We start from the raw sequence: 16,392 nt of genomic DNA on the forward strand, positions 1-16,392 counted from the left end.
TTAGAATATAGATTCTTGGTGTGGGAATTGTTTATCCTTCACAAAACATGAATTTTTCCAAGCAATTGGGTGCTTGTTTGAGAAATGAAATTGCTATAAATCACATTTTCTTGTTGCCGCATCATCACGTCCTGTTGTTTCTGTCTAGATCCATATGATAAATTTGGAATGCACTAGACTGCCTGATACATCTGTCTGTTCCACTGAATGCCATGTTGCGTGCAATGCATTTTCATCCAACTAATTTGATGGTTTATTATTTATTTTTACTAGATTTGATGGACGTAAAACAGATGTAGTTTAAACCTTGATGCCAGTGAACCGAGACAAGAGAGCATAATGCAAATTTAAATAAATATGATTCTATTGTCTAGTTCTCTTTTTTTTTAAGCAAGATTTATTTTATTAATAAATCACCATAATAAGACACAAGATGTATACTTGGATAATAGTTCTGGATTCCTGGTATCCATGTCAATAACAGATGTCAACTAACCTGTGTTTTGGACACAAGACTATCAACATTTTTTCCCTGATGAAGCTGTGACTTTGAGGCAGTTGAATTATCTTGAACACAACACATGTGGATGCAAAGTGGCATAATCAAATTTCAATATGTTGAAGAAACTTGTTTATGCTCATTAATAATGATGTACAACAGTTGAACAACGCACACACAACATAAGAATTTAGTTTTTCTTGCTACTGCACCTGGATCTTGCTACTGCACCTGGAAATAACAACTACAATATACGAAACAAGCACGCTTTGTCTCTGAATATTTAGAACGTTTTCCTTACTTTGAGAAAGATCTGGGTTATAACTATGGATAGTGTACTTGTCTTTGCTACTATTTGTGTCTGCTACATAAGGATTCTTCTGTATTAGAGTTCTTTTAAAACACTGAATTATTGAAATTCTAATACAAGAAAAAATGGTTGTTATGAGAAGAGTAATGATAATTGCACAACCATTTGTGACAATCAATTTTCTCGTCCAAAATACTTTCACTTTCTTTCTCACCTTTTCACTCTGATCACTTCTGCACCTCTTTCTCTCTCCTATTTTGAATCTCCATTTTCACCTTTCTGTTCACATTCTTTATTGTTAGATTTTTTTTAAACCTTGATTTGTGATTTTGTAAAAAAAAACATAAATTCACTCGCGTATAGGGGCATCATTGTAACTTCAGAATTGGTGCAAGTACTCAAATTTTGGAATGGTCTTGCCTTGCATATCTTTGGAATAGTCACTGCATGTTTCAGCCATAAGTACTTATGATAGTTGAATTCTATTATGTTGCTTTATGTTATTGTGTTTATATTTCTCGACGTTTCTATAATGCACAAAGGAGACAAGCCTTGCTTCTGACACAAGTTACCACCATTGGATCAATAAATTTCACGATTAAATCAAATGAGATATGTTATAATTTATTGATCCAATGATGAAAAGGACAATTGTGTATGATGGAAGACCATTTTATTTTTGCATGTTAGACAAAGCCTATGTTTCTTATTTGCCACCTTACGAAAATATTTAATCATTTACGAGAATAAAAAACATGCTTCTGATTTGCCTTTTCAAAACTGTGATTCTCTATTGCTAGTTGTTTTTGCTATTGATTCTTGATTGTTGCTGTGTGTTGATATTTTGTGATGCTTAATTGTTGTTTTATTGTATATATGACTATAATTATAAGTTGACCTTATAAAGTTCGAACCTCTTGATCCAGTGCACTGGATCTGCTATTGATGCCACACATACACACGTTAATTTTGGCGGTGTTACTAAAACCAAGTATTTGTATCCCTATATCTAAACTAACCCCGTTTAAAGCATGTATTAGTGATGGGCTGAACCCCAAACGTTAACACAGTAGGATGTAGGCAAAGAAATTTCTATTAGTACAACATAACAGAAGCCAAATAATATAAGAAAACAATCAAACCATGTAATAAGACAATACGAGAATCAAAAGGACAAACATCAAACTATGGCAGCCTTATTTTACCATCTTATTCTAATTTTATTCATATTAATGATATTCTTCTTGGATAAAGTACAACCTTCACCTTACCATCTTCAAGGATTCTTGGTCATGAACAATACAATATTAGTAAACTCCAATGTCTCTATCTCAATGAGTTGAGCTATCAGCTTTGCAAACCTTGAGAACAATTCATCCATAATGTTTTCTCCAAACCTTGAGAACAGCTCTGTGATACTTGGCTATGAATTCCCCTCTCATTTTGCTATCTACAACATAATCAACATTATCTTTCTCAAGGTTTGCATCCCAACCCATTTTAAAAGTTCTAATTGTTTGAAGGGTAAAAGATCCTTCTGCCTCAATCAGTTGACTTACTTCCTTTACAGTAGGATGGTATGCAGGAAAATCAAACAAGTCCAATTTATCCTCCTCGACCAAACCCTACAAATTATAAGGAATCTTAATACAAAAGGCAAATAGAGTGCAAAGCATCCGACAAGAATTATGACATCCCAACTAGTTTGACACCTGTAACTAACTCTCATTTGCCATGATTCTAAAAAATTATTAATAACAAAAAATTGGGAATATGGTGACATAAGTTATTATAGTAATTATCAAACGCAAATATTAAACTTAAAAAAGGATAATTATTTTAAAAGTTAGGATAAGTTGCTATAGTCATTATAAAATACTATAGAACTTAAATAAATAAATAAATAAATAAATAATTAAAACTATGATTTATTTAGTTTTAATTTCCAATCATGTAAAAGAAAGGGAAGGCTTGACGTAACGGTAACGTTGTTGTCACGTGATTGAAATGTCTCCGATTCAAATCTTAGAAACAACTTCTAATATAAAAACAAGGTAAGACTGCGTACAATACACCAAATGATGGAACACTTTCCTGGATCTTTATGGAATTTTTTTTTCTTCTGACCTTGGTCCCAAAAAAAAATTCAAATCTGACCCCCTATCAGATTTATTTCCCAAAATGACCCACTTTCTATTTTTGTTGGTTTTTTTTTTGTCGTTTTCCTCATTTCCGCCATTTGAAACGGCGGGAATGAGCTGCCACTCTGACACATGTCAAATCCTGACTGGCATGCAGGTTTGACTTCTTTTTTTTTTTTTTGGCCATTACCGCCATTTCAAATGGCTGAATTTTTTATTTTTTTTTCTTTGTTTTTTGCTTTTTTTGGACAACATATATACATTAAAATGGGACCACAATATTGTGATAGTACTATATTTTAGATAGAATGGGACCACTTTTCCAAGCCTATGTTTTTTCCATGAGAGATAAGAAAATGGCAACACAAAAAGAATCCACACACATAACAATTGACTATTGCAATGGCAGACTTTGAGAATATTCGACCACTAGCACACATGCAGCAGATAAATAATCACAGAAGAAACTATAGTCTAAGCATAGTATATGGTTTTTTTATTAGCAAGTAATTGTTTGTACATATATATTTGATTCAACTTTTATTTTATTAGCAAGCATATTTTTTATTCAACTTTTTCATAAATATTTGATTTAGTATTTGACTTTTTTTAAAGTATACGAAAGTTTATTAAAACAATATAAATAATACTAAAATTCATATTAAAACAATACCCCTGGACTGAACCAATACATAAAGGCAAGGCTATATATGAGCCATACTCAACATTCATAAAAAAATAAAAATAAAGTAAGCAATTTAATTTGGAGATAAAGCAAGTATATTCAATGTTGATAATGAAATCATTGACTAATACTATTATTATTTGTGTTTTTAATGTATATATGTTGTCCAAAAAAAGAAAAAAACGAAAAAAAAAATTAAAAATTCAGTCCCGCCATTTGAAATGGCGGTAATGGCCAAAAAAATTAAAAAAAAAGAAGTCAAACCTGCATGTCAGTCAGGATTTGACATGTGTCAGAGGCGGCTCATTCCCGCCGTTTCAAATGGCGGGAATGAGGAAAACGACAAAAAAAAAACCAACAAAAATAGAAAGTGAGTCATTTTGGGAAATAAATCTGATAGGGAGTCAGATTTGAAATTTTTTTTGGGAAAAAAAAAATTCATCTTTATGCCAGAGCTTTAGTGTACCAAACTGTTTTTTTTTAGTTTCTATCATGTAAAAGGAAGTACCTAAAGTGTGTGAAATATTGATAGACATTTTGAGACCGGTAAGATTTTTTTTTTATTTTGGTGTCTTCAATTTTATTTTCTTATTAATTATCAAACCCTACCAACCATTACCTCTTGGACCATCTCGTTGAGTACCATGCCAATTACCCCTTGTGCAGAAGTAATAGTTGTTTCTCTGCCAATGAATGTTAGTGCCATCATCCCATCCGATGTTAATTCCTCGAAGCGTGACTTTAGAAAAGACTTGAAATCTCTTTCAAATTGCTTAAAATATGCTTCATAAACTGATGTAGGACTTGTTCTTGATATGTAAATATTTCCCTTGTTTAGTGGTTCTTCATTCTTGGTCAAATCTTTCGGGGCCTAAATGTTATAAAGGAATTAACTTTAAGGCTTAAATATGAAAAAGGTCCCTGTAAGTTGGCGCATTTTTGGTTTTCGTCCCTGTAAGTTTTTTTGTTGCGAGACAACCCCTGTATTTACCAAACGTTTTGACATTAGTCCCTGCCGTCCATTTCCGTTAAAAAAAACGCTGAGTTGGCTAACGGACCACTACGTGGCATATGATGAGTTGGCAATTGGTTATTACAGGGACTAAAACCAAAACCGCAAATTTACATAGGGACTAATTTAAAAAAAACGTAATCATTAATTTTTAAATTTTAAAAACCAGTCTTTTCTTCTTCTTCCTCTCTCTGTTTTTTCCTCCTTCTTCCTCTCTCTGTTTTCAAAGCTTTGACTCGATCAAGATTTTTCTTGATTCTAAATTCTAGTTATATTTCCCAACATTTGCAATTATAAAACCAAAATGCCTTTTGTTCCCATAACTACAATCCTATTAGTTACTTCCCTGTCAATTTTTTCTGGAATTTGACATTCCATTGTAATGTGTAATTTTTGACAGAAAGGAATGAAATTTAATTCAGTATTTGAAATCTACTAGCTCAATAGGCCTGATAATAATCTATGTTGTGGTTAGATTGATGGCAGGTAATACTTCTACTCCGAAGTATTTGGTTGATTCTTGATTGGAGGAAAATTAAACTTGGTTTTCTTTATGTTCAATTGCTCACAAATGATAATAGCTTGAGATGCTAAATACAGAAACTTGGTTTAGTCTTTGCTTAGTTAGCTAAAGAATTTGTCATATGATATGAGACAGTTTAAATAAATAAAAAAATCCTAAAAGCCTGCAAATATATAATTGAAGTAGTACTCTTGTAACGTGCTTACACCAAACTACTTAGCATCATGGGCTCTAAGGCTGTAGCTTTAGAAACAAACACAAGTTTTATATCATGATTTTCTTTATCATTATCAAAAAAATTATGTGAGATAAAAGGGATAGAAATCCCTTTTGATGTGTGGCAACTAATTAAATTAGTGGTCATTTTCAACCATTAATAGAAGGGATAGAAATCCCCTCCTGTCACTATTTTTCCAGTATATATGTAAGAGAGAAAAGGAATTAAATGAATATTGTTGTGTTTGAAAAATATTGTGACAGAAGAGAAGATGCAACCAGACTGATGTATACTTTCTCAATTGATCTGAAATGTTGCAACATTAATGCTTAATGGCTCTTTCTCATTATCAATTTTCCATGTTGTAGCAGCATGGCATGCGAATTGGAGATGAACATCCTCATAATTTTTCAGCAACCACATATTGGAGATGAACATCCTCATTTGATGATAAATTGATAATTGACAATTGGAATGAGAAAACATTGTTCAATGAAATGGGTTTTTAAAGCTATGGGAGGGTGGGAATGGCAGAAATGAAGAAGAGAGAAAGAACATAGTGAGGAAGAAGGTGGAAATATGTTTTAAAATTCAAATTTTGATGATTATGGTTTTTAAATTAGTCCCTATGTAAATTTGCGTTTTTGGTTTTAGTCCCTGTAATAACCAATTGCCAACTCATCATATGCCACGTAGTGGTCCGTTAGCCAACTCAGCGTTTTTTTTAACAGAAATGGACGGCAGGGACTAATGTCAAAACGTTTGGTAAATACAGGGGTTGTCTCGCAACAAAAAAACTTACAGGGACGAAAACCAAAAATGCGCCAACTTACAGGGACCTTTTTCATATTTAAGCCTAACTTTAATATAGTTAATTTGTTTGTACATTTTTCCTTTACATAAAATTATGTGTTCATGCAAAGAGACATTGCATGTGTTTTTGAAGAGAACCAACTCATTGCATATCATTCAAAATAGCACCAACAATACAAACAGACCATCAATACTATTTTCATTTGTATGTCATTTCTGTTAGGGCAGCAAATCAATGCCTGTTTCACAAGCAATAGAAAACCAGAAACAGTTTTTTTTTTTTTTTTTTTGAGGAAAGTAGAAGGTATTGAATTCTAATGAAAATTTGTACAAGGAATGAGCTTATATACAAGCAAGTGTTATGTTACTTGAAGCACAAGTAAGTAACAACTCTAACTCTTATTTTCCTAAAACATCTAACCAACTTGTAACAAACTTCAAAACAAACTAAAACTGTACAAGGAATGAGCTTATATACAAGCAAGTGTTATGTTACTTGAAGCACAAGTAAGTAACAACTCTAATTCTTATTTTCCTAAAACTTCTAACCAACTTGTAACAAACTTCAAAACAAACTAAAACAAAGTGTGATCAATCAACTAATCATGATTATCACTAATCTAAACTTGAATTATCAACTAAACTAACAATTTCTACAATCATTAGTACAATAAGTTTTTAATCTTTTCTCTCTTGTTTCCATGGGTGTCATGTTTCTTAAGACTTAACATATAGAAAAATGATTTACAAGTTAAAATTGAGTTTGGGGAGACTAACCTGAGAAAGCCAATGAAGACAATATGAGGAATGAAAAAAGTCGATGTAACTATTTGGAAAGAGCCTTCCATATAAAAATTTCCTGGCGTTGCACTTATGAAGCATTCTCCAACATTTTCTCCTTTTTTTTGTTGGTAGAAATCAGGAAGTAACTTGAAGATTGTATTGAAATCATTTTCAAAAAGATCATTGAGATAAATTTGAAATACTGGTGATATCCCATTGTTTAACTTCAAACTAGTTTTATTGATGATGTTCAAGATATTAGAGATGGCCATTAGGGTATTTGGCCCAGAAGAGCAACCTAAATCGGCTATTTTCCAACAACCTTTTACACTTTTGTTGGACACCATCAATATCATATTTTCTTCAAGCATGTTTTTCACTTCCATTATCACTTTTCTCTGCACAAAATTAATAATTAGTTTTTATTTGAATATCACATATCTAATATTAGTAAGAGTAAATAGATGAATTACACTCTCATCCCATTTTATGTTAAAATATACATTTTTACCCCTAAAAGATGCTTAAATATACATACACTCCCTCTCCTCTTATTTAATCATAAAAATATTTTTTATGTTAAAATAGTGCAAATGTGTAATATATATTGAATTTTTAACATAGAAGAATGTAATTTAAGCATTTTATAGAGAAAAAAAGAGTGTAATTTATTCTATATATTTACTTTTCAAGAAAGAGAGTGTATATTTTAACTTAAGAGAAGAGGATAGTGTAATTTTATTAATAATAAGCACGATAATCAAAAGGAGATAATATTTTTTTTGGGAAGTCAGGATCTATTGCCATCTTGTGTCAAATTTTACTTTAACACCAACTCTTGTCCCTTTTTTTTGTTTAATCTACAAGGCCAATGCGTAGTAATTATTGACATTGTTTCATAGTAGTTTTAAGTTGAAAATGGATACTCTTTAGACTTTTGAAGCATTGACTCTACAACTTTTAATATAATACTATTATATTTGATTTCTTAACTAGTGTAATTAATGTGGATAAGATCATAAATTATTTGCGAAATTGGTTGAGACATTCTCTCCATCACTATGATAAAAAAAAAATATTGTTACATCATCCAGGAGCGAATAAATGAATTTTATGCCTGCTCATGTGATTTTTTTACACAACACAATTCAGAATATATATTTTTAAAAATATAACAACGCAATCGAATAAAAAAATTGTCTAAGTTTTAGACAAATTCACATATTGATATGAAATAGATTTGTGTTGTTTTTTTCAGACAAACTTACACAATCGGATTGCGTGTGTAAGAGTATTTTCCTTACACGGATGTCCGATATTAAAAATAGCAATCAACTTACGCAAAATAGGTTACATACATAGTACATACAAAGTAGATCTTAGAAGAAATGTGTCGGTCGGTTGATCCTACGGTTCTTAGGATAAATGAACTCTGCTACAAATTATACAGCTCATAAATTATAAAATTCTTCTTAACTGTTCATTATTGATGGAGTTTATTAATAATTTGAATTCAATTATTTAGTTAAGGATAAAAATTTCTAACCAAATAGAATCGATATCAAACACTTACGATATAGTTTTGTCTAATTTATCTAATATGAACATTCTAAAAACGGTTAAAATGTGAATCTTTACTATTTTTAATAACAGTGAATTTTATAAAAATAAAAAGGAAAGTTGTTCAATATTTTATTAAAATTTATTAAAAAATAGGTAAAGGTTCCACCTTGATATCTCTTTGAGAAGTCTATGTTAGACAAATCGAATTTTTCATTAATAATTGGACACACGTATTACAAAAGTGATTTGTCAAACAAAAGTATAAAAACGTGATAAACATGTAATTGATCAATAAATAGAAAAAAATAAAATAAAGGTAGAGGTTAGGCTGCTAGGAAATAAGAAAATGTCAAAATGATAATTAATTTTTTTTTAGAGCAAAAATGATAATTAAACTTCATTATCGTTTGAGTGGCCATTGTGATATGTTTGATGTTTCTCACTCAGCTTCTTTCTATCAATACACCGGGAAGCATACCAGAAATACAATTTTAATACTATACTATTTGAGAATTTTATGTCAATTTTGGTTACCCAAAAAAATATCATTTCTACTGTATCCGAAAAAACTAGGTTGAGGTACAAAAGAAGAAAACTATATACCTGGAGTGAGGAGTTATTTACATAGCTTGTTTCTCCCATACCACCATTCATGTGAAGGATTCCTTCCGTTGCCATAATTAAGATTAAGAAATGGAATGTAGAATATTAGACAAAAAAAGAAAAATAAATGGGATATAGATGCTACAAAAGACACTACCGTAACAATGAGGGTAAAGCCAACGTTTATTATCATTTATAGAGCTGTATTTAGGTTGTGTGTGGACCAACCGAATAAGCAATTTTTTCTTTTATTTCGGTGATGACCGAATATGCAACTTCAATTGGGGCATGTTTGAACTTTTTGTCAAAAAAATTGGACTATGTTTGAACTTTGAATATTTATCACATTCACATTTGATAGCACAAATGTTTGAACTTTGAAATTGCTAGTGATCCTTAGATCACATTTTCTTGTATCCATATCATCACGTCCTGTTACTTTCTGTCTAGACTGCCTGATACATCTGTTCCACTGAATGCTATGCTCTGTGCATTTTCAACTTAAATTGATGGTTTATTAATTATTTTTACTAGATTTGATATACGTAAACCAGATGTACTTTAAGCCGTGATACCAGGGAACCAAGACAACACTAAAAGGAAGTACCTAAATTGTGTGAAATATCCTAAAAGGAAGCAAAACCATCGGATGAAGATCCGGGAAACTGTTGGGATGTGTTGTAATTTCTATCCAATAAAAACCATCAGAGTAAGTTTTTAGTATCCATTACCAAAAATTGTGTGTTGTATTTAAGGTGTATAGAGCATTGAACATGGATACCTCTCATCGTAAGAATTTGAATCTTAGTCCATTACAATACTGATAGAATAAATCACCATTGGGTCTAGAAGTCCTAGCTCAACTGACAAATGCCAAAATTGCAAGGCCAGACGTCGTGACTCGGGTTCGAACCCGGAACCTCACAGTTGTGTGTGAGTTTAATTTCAGTGGTTTACCACTTCATCTAAGGAAAAAAAAAGAATAAATCACCATTGGTATAATATTGTAATTTGGCTATTCACCATTAAAATAATAATTGAAATCAATTTATCAAAACACAAAATTAAAATATTTTTTTTTTTTTTTATCAAATCATAGTCATGGAACAAATCAAACATGAGAAGAGAAAACTTGTTCCTTCCTTCCATTTTTCTTTCATTTATTTTTCTCTTTGTTCCTTTAATTATTGTTGGGTTTTGGCCTAGTCCCCCCATCTCTGTATAGGGTTCAGGCCTCTCCTGACTTTTATTGCTTACTTGTGCCTTTATCAAAAAATAAATAAATAAAATTCTTTCATTTATTTTTCTATTTCTTTCTTTAATTAATTTTCTTTCCTTCCAATTTCCTTGTTGAAAGCAAACACACGGTAAAATTGAGATTAAAAACAACTTATTAGTACCCTGTGACACCGAAACCTAGCAGCGGAGAGAGAAAAAATGGGTGAAGAGAAAGGGAAATCGGAAAACGAAAACCTAGCGTTGGAGACTGAGAGAGAAGAAATGGTTGAAGAGAAAGTGAAATTGGAAAACCCAGGGTTAGAGGCTAAGATAGAAGAAGAATTGGGTGAAGAGAAAAGGAAAGGGAAATCGGAAGAAATATCGTCAGAGGGTGAGATAGAAGAAAAGGTTGAAAAGAAAGGGAAATTGGGAAACCTAGGGTTAGAAGCTGAGGTAGAAGAAGAGAAAGGGAAATTGAAAGAAGGTACATGCTCAAAATGTCACGTAAAATTCCAGATTATATGTGAAGCTACATGCTCTCATTGGTTTTGTGCAACTTGTACAATCGCTGATTGGGAACAACAATCTACCGACATTGAACCTTGTAAATGTCCACACTGTCATCGACCCGTTACCCTTTTGGTTCCTACTGAAAAAAACTACAACTGCGACGATGATGGCAACAAGTATTTTCACGACCCTGAAGTTCTGATTGGAATTCAGACTTATAACACTATTTTTGGTGATCAATCTAAAGCTCCCATTACTCAGAGACTCTTTGATCTTCCTTTTCTCGTGCGGAGGCTTTTCAAGGATTTCATTCAGCCCGATACATCTCTTCCTTTTCTTTTCAGAGCTCGTGTCTTCATTACTATGATACTGATTGTTATATACATCTTCAGCCCCATTGACATCATCCCAGAAGGTTATATTTTTCCATTTTTGTCCAACTTGTGAAATTGTTTTGGTGAATTTATGTTTGAATTTTGTTCCTTTTTCTGCAGGAATATTCGGAAAAGTTGGTCTCTTGGATGATCTCCTAATTACATTAATCTTCTTCCTACATGTTGCTGCCCTTTATAGATCAATACTTTGCCTCCGTCACGGGCGTAATTTTCGTTTTTAGGTAAAGTGGTTAAATGATTTGTTACATCTACTTACATAGTTCCTTCAAAAAAAAAAAATCTACTTACATAGTTCGCAGATGTTGTTGGTTATATATGCCACATTTATTCATTTAGAGCATAAGGCTAAAGTTTTGTAAATTCAGGATTGTGTAAATTACCAAATTTTTGCTTCAATGCATATTGGGTTATGGATGTTGGAATTTTGTTACACGATTAGAAAATTATAACAACAGAGGGTGACTTGTTATGGTCTGATGATATGATCTCCAACTTTCACCTTTAAGCAGTGACGGATCCAGGAATTTTGGAAAGTGGGGGCACCACATATATATAAATTTTTGTAAGCATAAATATAAGTAATTAAACATTGAATGATTTTTTCTCATTCTCAATACCAACAAAAATATATATCTCTCTATAAGTAACTAAACAATTGTTTAAACATGATGTTGTGTCAAAGTGTGTGTTTTTGTGTGGGCCAAGAGAAAAGTGTTGTGTGGTTTGTGTGGACCATTTAGTCAACATTTCAACTATTACTATATTTCTACACCTAAAAAAAATCTCAAAATTTAGTGCAAGCACAAGCCTACAGACTTGTGCACATGCATCCGTCCCTGCCTTTAAGCTAGCTAGAAACATTTCGCCTTTTGCTAAAATTACGTTGCATATATTTTGTCTTGTTTATATTCATATGTCTTACCCTTCAAAGGTTCGTCTTCAAGTCCCTAACTTTCAATTTAATTCCTCTCTTGAGACCTTACAAGTAGGACTATAATCATATCATATGTAAAAAACATACATCTCAATGATAGCTTTTGGATGTGTTCCATAAGTACATCCAAAATTAAAGTAAACAGATAAGTACTTAGGGTTGAACCTTGGTGCAATTTTATTGTTATGGGAAAATCGTCGGTCTCCACCCTGTGTCCTGACACTAGTTGTGACCCTCATACATACCCTTGAAAGCTCAAATATAGCCAATCCTTTCTTCTCTAAGGTTTTCTAAAAGATCTCTCAGACACTTTATCATACACCTTCTCCAAATCAATGAAAATTAAGTGGAAGTCTTTTTGATCATCTGTCATAATAAGTAGATTACTTCCATGGTCGATCATCAAAACATAAAACCAAATTGGATATCAATAATTTGAGTATCAATAATTTGAGTTTTTATTTCTTAGTAGTAGTCATTCAATCATTTTTTTTCGTAACTTCATTGTAGGAGTCATAGGCTCAAAGTAAAAACATGATAAGAAATACCTAACCCAAACTAAAATTTACTAACATGGTTTGACTCAATCATTTTATGGATTTGTTCCATGTCACTTCATATTTATTTTCATCTGTTTTCTAGAATAAACATGGTTAAGTCTGAATCTCTTACTAGTCAAATCGCCATTGAAGTAGTTAAGCATGCACTTTTTCTGTTTTATAACAAAGTTAAAAGCTGTATCATAACTTCATAAATCCGTTAATAGTTTACCAATATTTTTGTTTTCTACTGTTTGATTAGTTTCCTCTCTTTCAGGGTAATTGAAGGCTCAATGTTACATAACAAGTATATGTGACCGATAGAATTCAACAATAGAGGATCAAATCACAAGAGAGTAAACTATAATTAACCTGAAAAAATCATGACAATCTGCTATGAGTGAAAGACATGGAATCTCATTTAGCTTTCTAAAATGTTCCAGCCATCCATATATTCATATTGACAGAACTTCACAAACATTCTAAAAATTGTCAAGGGAGAGTTGATCGTGATAATCCTTCGAATGAGATTTCACAAGATGCAAATCAATAATAACAAAATTTGCATTGTATTTGGGTGATGTTTTCCTCACATGTGCAAAAGATGAACTACACTTGATAAATATTAATACACGACATAAAAATAAAAAAGTGAATCATCATCATATCCAATATAAATCAGACAAGTACAATGGCGTATGTATTTCTCTAAAATCTATTACCATACCAATAACTTTAGCAAAAGCTCCCACGGATACATATAACAAATAAAGTTCTACATAATACAGCTCCTACATTTACTAATTGAGCTTCATTTGGGATTAAATAATTTGAATCGTGTTGTAACTCCAATAAATACTACTCAAGCTTTTTCACCACGCTGTCGTTTCTTTGATATAAAATGGTGAAAAGAAGAAAAATTTGTTCATAACGGGAAAGTTGTCCAACTGCCTAAGTACAACATTTCATTTTATATTTTCCTATTTTGGTTGACAAAAAATTGATGCATATCTTGTATAGTAGGATCTTCCAAGAATTTTTTTAGCGGAGAGAACAATTGGGGAGAATACAGAAGTTCAACCAGAAAAGTTTAGGAAAACCGCAGCCATTTGATAAAGTATGGGAAGAGGATTTCCTGTCAGTATCACCTTCAAGCGCACTAAACGTGAAGTCCCCACAAATTGGTTTTACAATGAAAATCTCATTACAACCTCGATCTTTTTAAAGAAAAGCTGAGGACTTCAGCCCTTCAACCAGTCTCGAAAGTAAGATTGCATTTTTTCTCGATTAGCAGCATTTCCAACATTCTTATCTTGTCAGGCCTCAAAAACTGTTGGAAGATAAAGATGAATTCACTAACAAAATAAAGAAAATATACAAATACCATAAAAAAATTATCAAATGTGCATAAAAAAAAGTAATCATAATATTCAGTTATGGACCTGAACAAAATCTCACAGTTCTGTAAAGCTGGAGTGCTCACTGTAGGGAACCCCTAGAAGAAGGGACAAAAGGGACTCGTAAGCCTTACTAGTAGTCTTCTAGCTAGATAAATACGTACTGAATGTTTAGCAGAGAATAAACAACAGATAAGCATTTTTCAGTCAGAAACGTGACCCACCAAGCATTTCAGTAATTATGCATTGTCGATATATATATATATATATATATATATATATATATATATATATATATATATATATATATATATATATAGAGAGAGAGAGAGAGAGAGAGAGAGAGAGAGAGAGGCAGAGAGAGAGAGAGAGAGAGAGTTATATTGTGCAGTGAGATATAGTTAAAATGTTTACTGCTTGATAAAGACCGGATGGTTAACACTCACAATAGCGTAAGTGTGTGATTGCGTCCAATCTATTTCTGCTTTTGGTGGAAGAAAATATATGATGTGTAATGTGGGTGAAGATAAAAAAGTACAATCCAGTAGTGTTTGAAAAGCTCATGCTCTAGAATCTAGGTTGGGCCAGCTTGGTATATGACTGCTTCATAGACAACAAATATTGATAAACAACACATATAAATATAATGTTGACAGTAAATGAACATAAACGAAGTTCATGGGACCGTGTTCTTTGACTACATTTTCAGATGAATAACTTTGGCAATTCTTTCATGGACTACATGTTTAGTTTTGCATTTCAAATATCGCAAGCTATGGTTTGGAATTCGAAATGTCGGACCAAATACATTAGTGATTTATCCAGGTTAAAGTCCTTTCTGCTATTGTTTTCAATTTGGTCTGAGGTTGTTTTGGAGTCCTAGCTTGCAGTCTTTTTATACACTCTCCAAGTTATTTATTTGATAGCATGACAATCTCTCGTAAGTTTTATGTAGTACTGGGTACGATAGCTAGTGGGTCGAAAAAAAAATATAATTTTTTTGATTATATACTCATTACATGATAGTAAGATAAGTTCACTCCATATAATTTTTCATTATAGCTTAAAGATATTTTGCCTTCAGTTGTTGAGCATGGAGGTGCCTAGAGTTGTAGGCGACTGCTGGGCCTAAGTTTATAGCTATGTTCAATGTTTGTACTTTGTCCTCTATTTTCCAGTTGATTAGTGTACAATGTAGACAATTCAGCCTATTCTTTCTTTGATTGATTCTCAAGTTTAGTTGGAGACGTGAAATTGGGTAAAAGTTTATCTGTTGTAGTTTTAACTTTTCCAAAACAAATATACTCTTATTGATATATTGATATCAATATCCTTTCTGCCACTGTTTTCCCTTTGGTCTAATGTTGTTTTGGAGTCCAATCTTGTAAGTTACTTGAATTCGTCTATTAGCGTGATGGCATGTCAATGTCTCAACTTTATGTGTTACCGAATATCATCGGTAGTAAAGGGTCTCAAAAGATAACGAGTTTGAGTTATTTGATTATGTATGCTTTACATGATACTGATAGAGAGACAAATTTAATGTTATGTCGGTGTTTGTTTTAACGTCCCTCCCAGTAGATGTGCAACGTTGACCAGCCTACTTGTTTTTTGTATTTCTGATAGTATAAGCTAGCATCACATGGAACAAAGACATGCAATTATTCTGCCTCTGTTCCATGTGAGGCCATGTGTTCAATATTTCATTTGTGATCCACTGTCATGAGTCTCATGACATGAAATGCCTTTTTTGAGGGATATATGGCACTATGCACCTTGTGTTAGGGCACTAGATTGTTTAACTGGCCTGTAGAGCATGATCTAAGATTTTAGAATATAGATTCTTGGCATGGAAATTGTTTATCCTTCACAAACATGGATTCTTCCGAGCAATTGGGTGCTTGTTTGAGAATATGAAATTGCTATAGATCACATTTTCTTGTTGCCAAATCATCACGTCCTGTTATTTCTGTCTAGATCCATATGATAAATTTGGAATGCACTAGATTGCCTGTACATCTGTTCCACTGAATGCTATGTTGTGTGCAGTTCCATCCAACTAATTTGATGGTTCATTATTTATTTTTACTAGATTTGATGGAATGGACGTAATACAAATTTAAATATATACGAGTCTATTGTCAGAGATGCTGAACTAGGAGACAACATGTAAATTCACCTAGTTCTCATTTTTTTTTTTAAAGTAAGATTTATTTTATTGATAAATCACCATATAAAGACACAAGATGT

At 32.1% G+C, this 16,392-nt stretch overlaps 1 protein-coding gene and 1 pseudogene across 2 annotated transcripts; one reads left to right on the plus strand and one right to left on the minus strand.

Annotated features, from left to right (window-relative positions):
- Nucleotides 1-2,008: 2,008 nt before the first annotated feature.
- LOC146909251 (xanthosine methyltransferase 2-like) lies at nt 2,009-9,323 on the minus strand (annotated as a pseudogene). The gene is made up of 4 exons (XR_015020028.1): nt 9,150-9,323; nt 6,978-7,381; nt 4,255-4,506; nt 2,009-2,434 (listed from the first exon to the last, which is right to left on the minus strand). The product of XR_015020028.1 is annotated as a xanthosine methyltransferase 2-like (transcript).
- Nucleotides 9,324-10,370: 1,047 nt separating this feature from the next.
- Nucleotides 10,371-11,686, plus strand: LOC146909252 (uncharacterized). Its single transcript, XM_085726373.1, has 2 exons — nt 10,371-11,292; nt 11,372-11,686. Exons 1-2 carry the CDS (start codon nt 10,587-10,589, stop codon nt 11,491-11,493), a joined length of 828 nt encoding a protein of 275 aa, XP_085582499.1. The 5' UTR covers nt 10,371-10,586; the 3' UTR covers nt 11,494-11,686.
- The last annotated feature ends 4,706 nt before the right edge of the window (nt 11,687-16,392 follow it).

Source organism: Medicago sativa, chromosome 7 (assembly GCF_051527215.1).
Source record: "Medicago sativa cultivar Bolivia chromosome 7, Bolivia_mono, whole genome shotgun sequence".
In the NCBI taxonomy this organism is placed as follows: Eukaryota; Viridiplantae; Streptophyta; class Magnoliopsida; order Fabales; family Fabaceae; genus Medicago; species Medicago sativa.

What these genes read in the sequence shown, in the direction of transcription:
- LOC146909252 (XM_085726373.1), top strand. Translation starts at nt 10,587, where the DNA reads ATGGGTGAAGAGAAAGGGAAATCGGAAAACGAAAACCTAGCGTTGGAG. An exon ending in CATTGACATCATCCCAGAAG is followed by an intron (nt 11,293 to 11,371) that starts GTTATATTTTTC and finishes CTTTTTCTGCAG; the next exon opens with GAATATTCGGAAAAGTTGGT.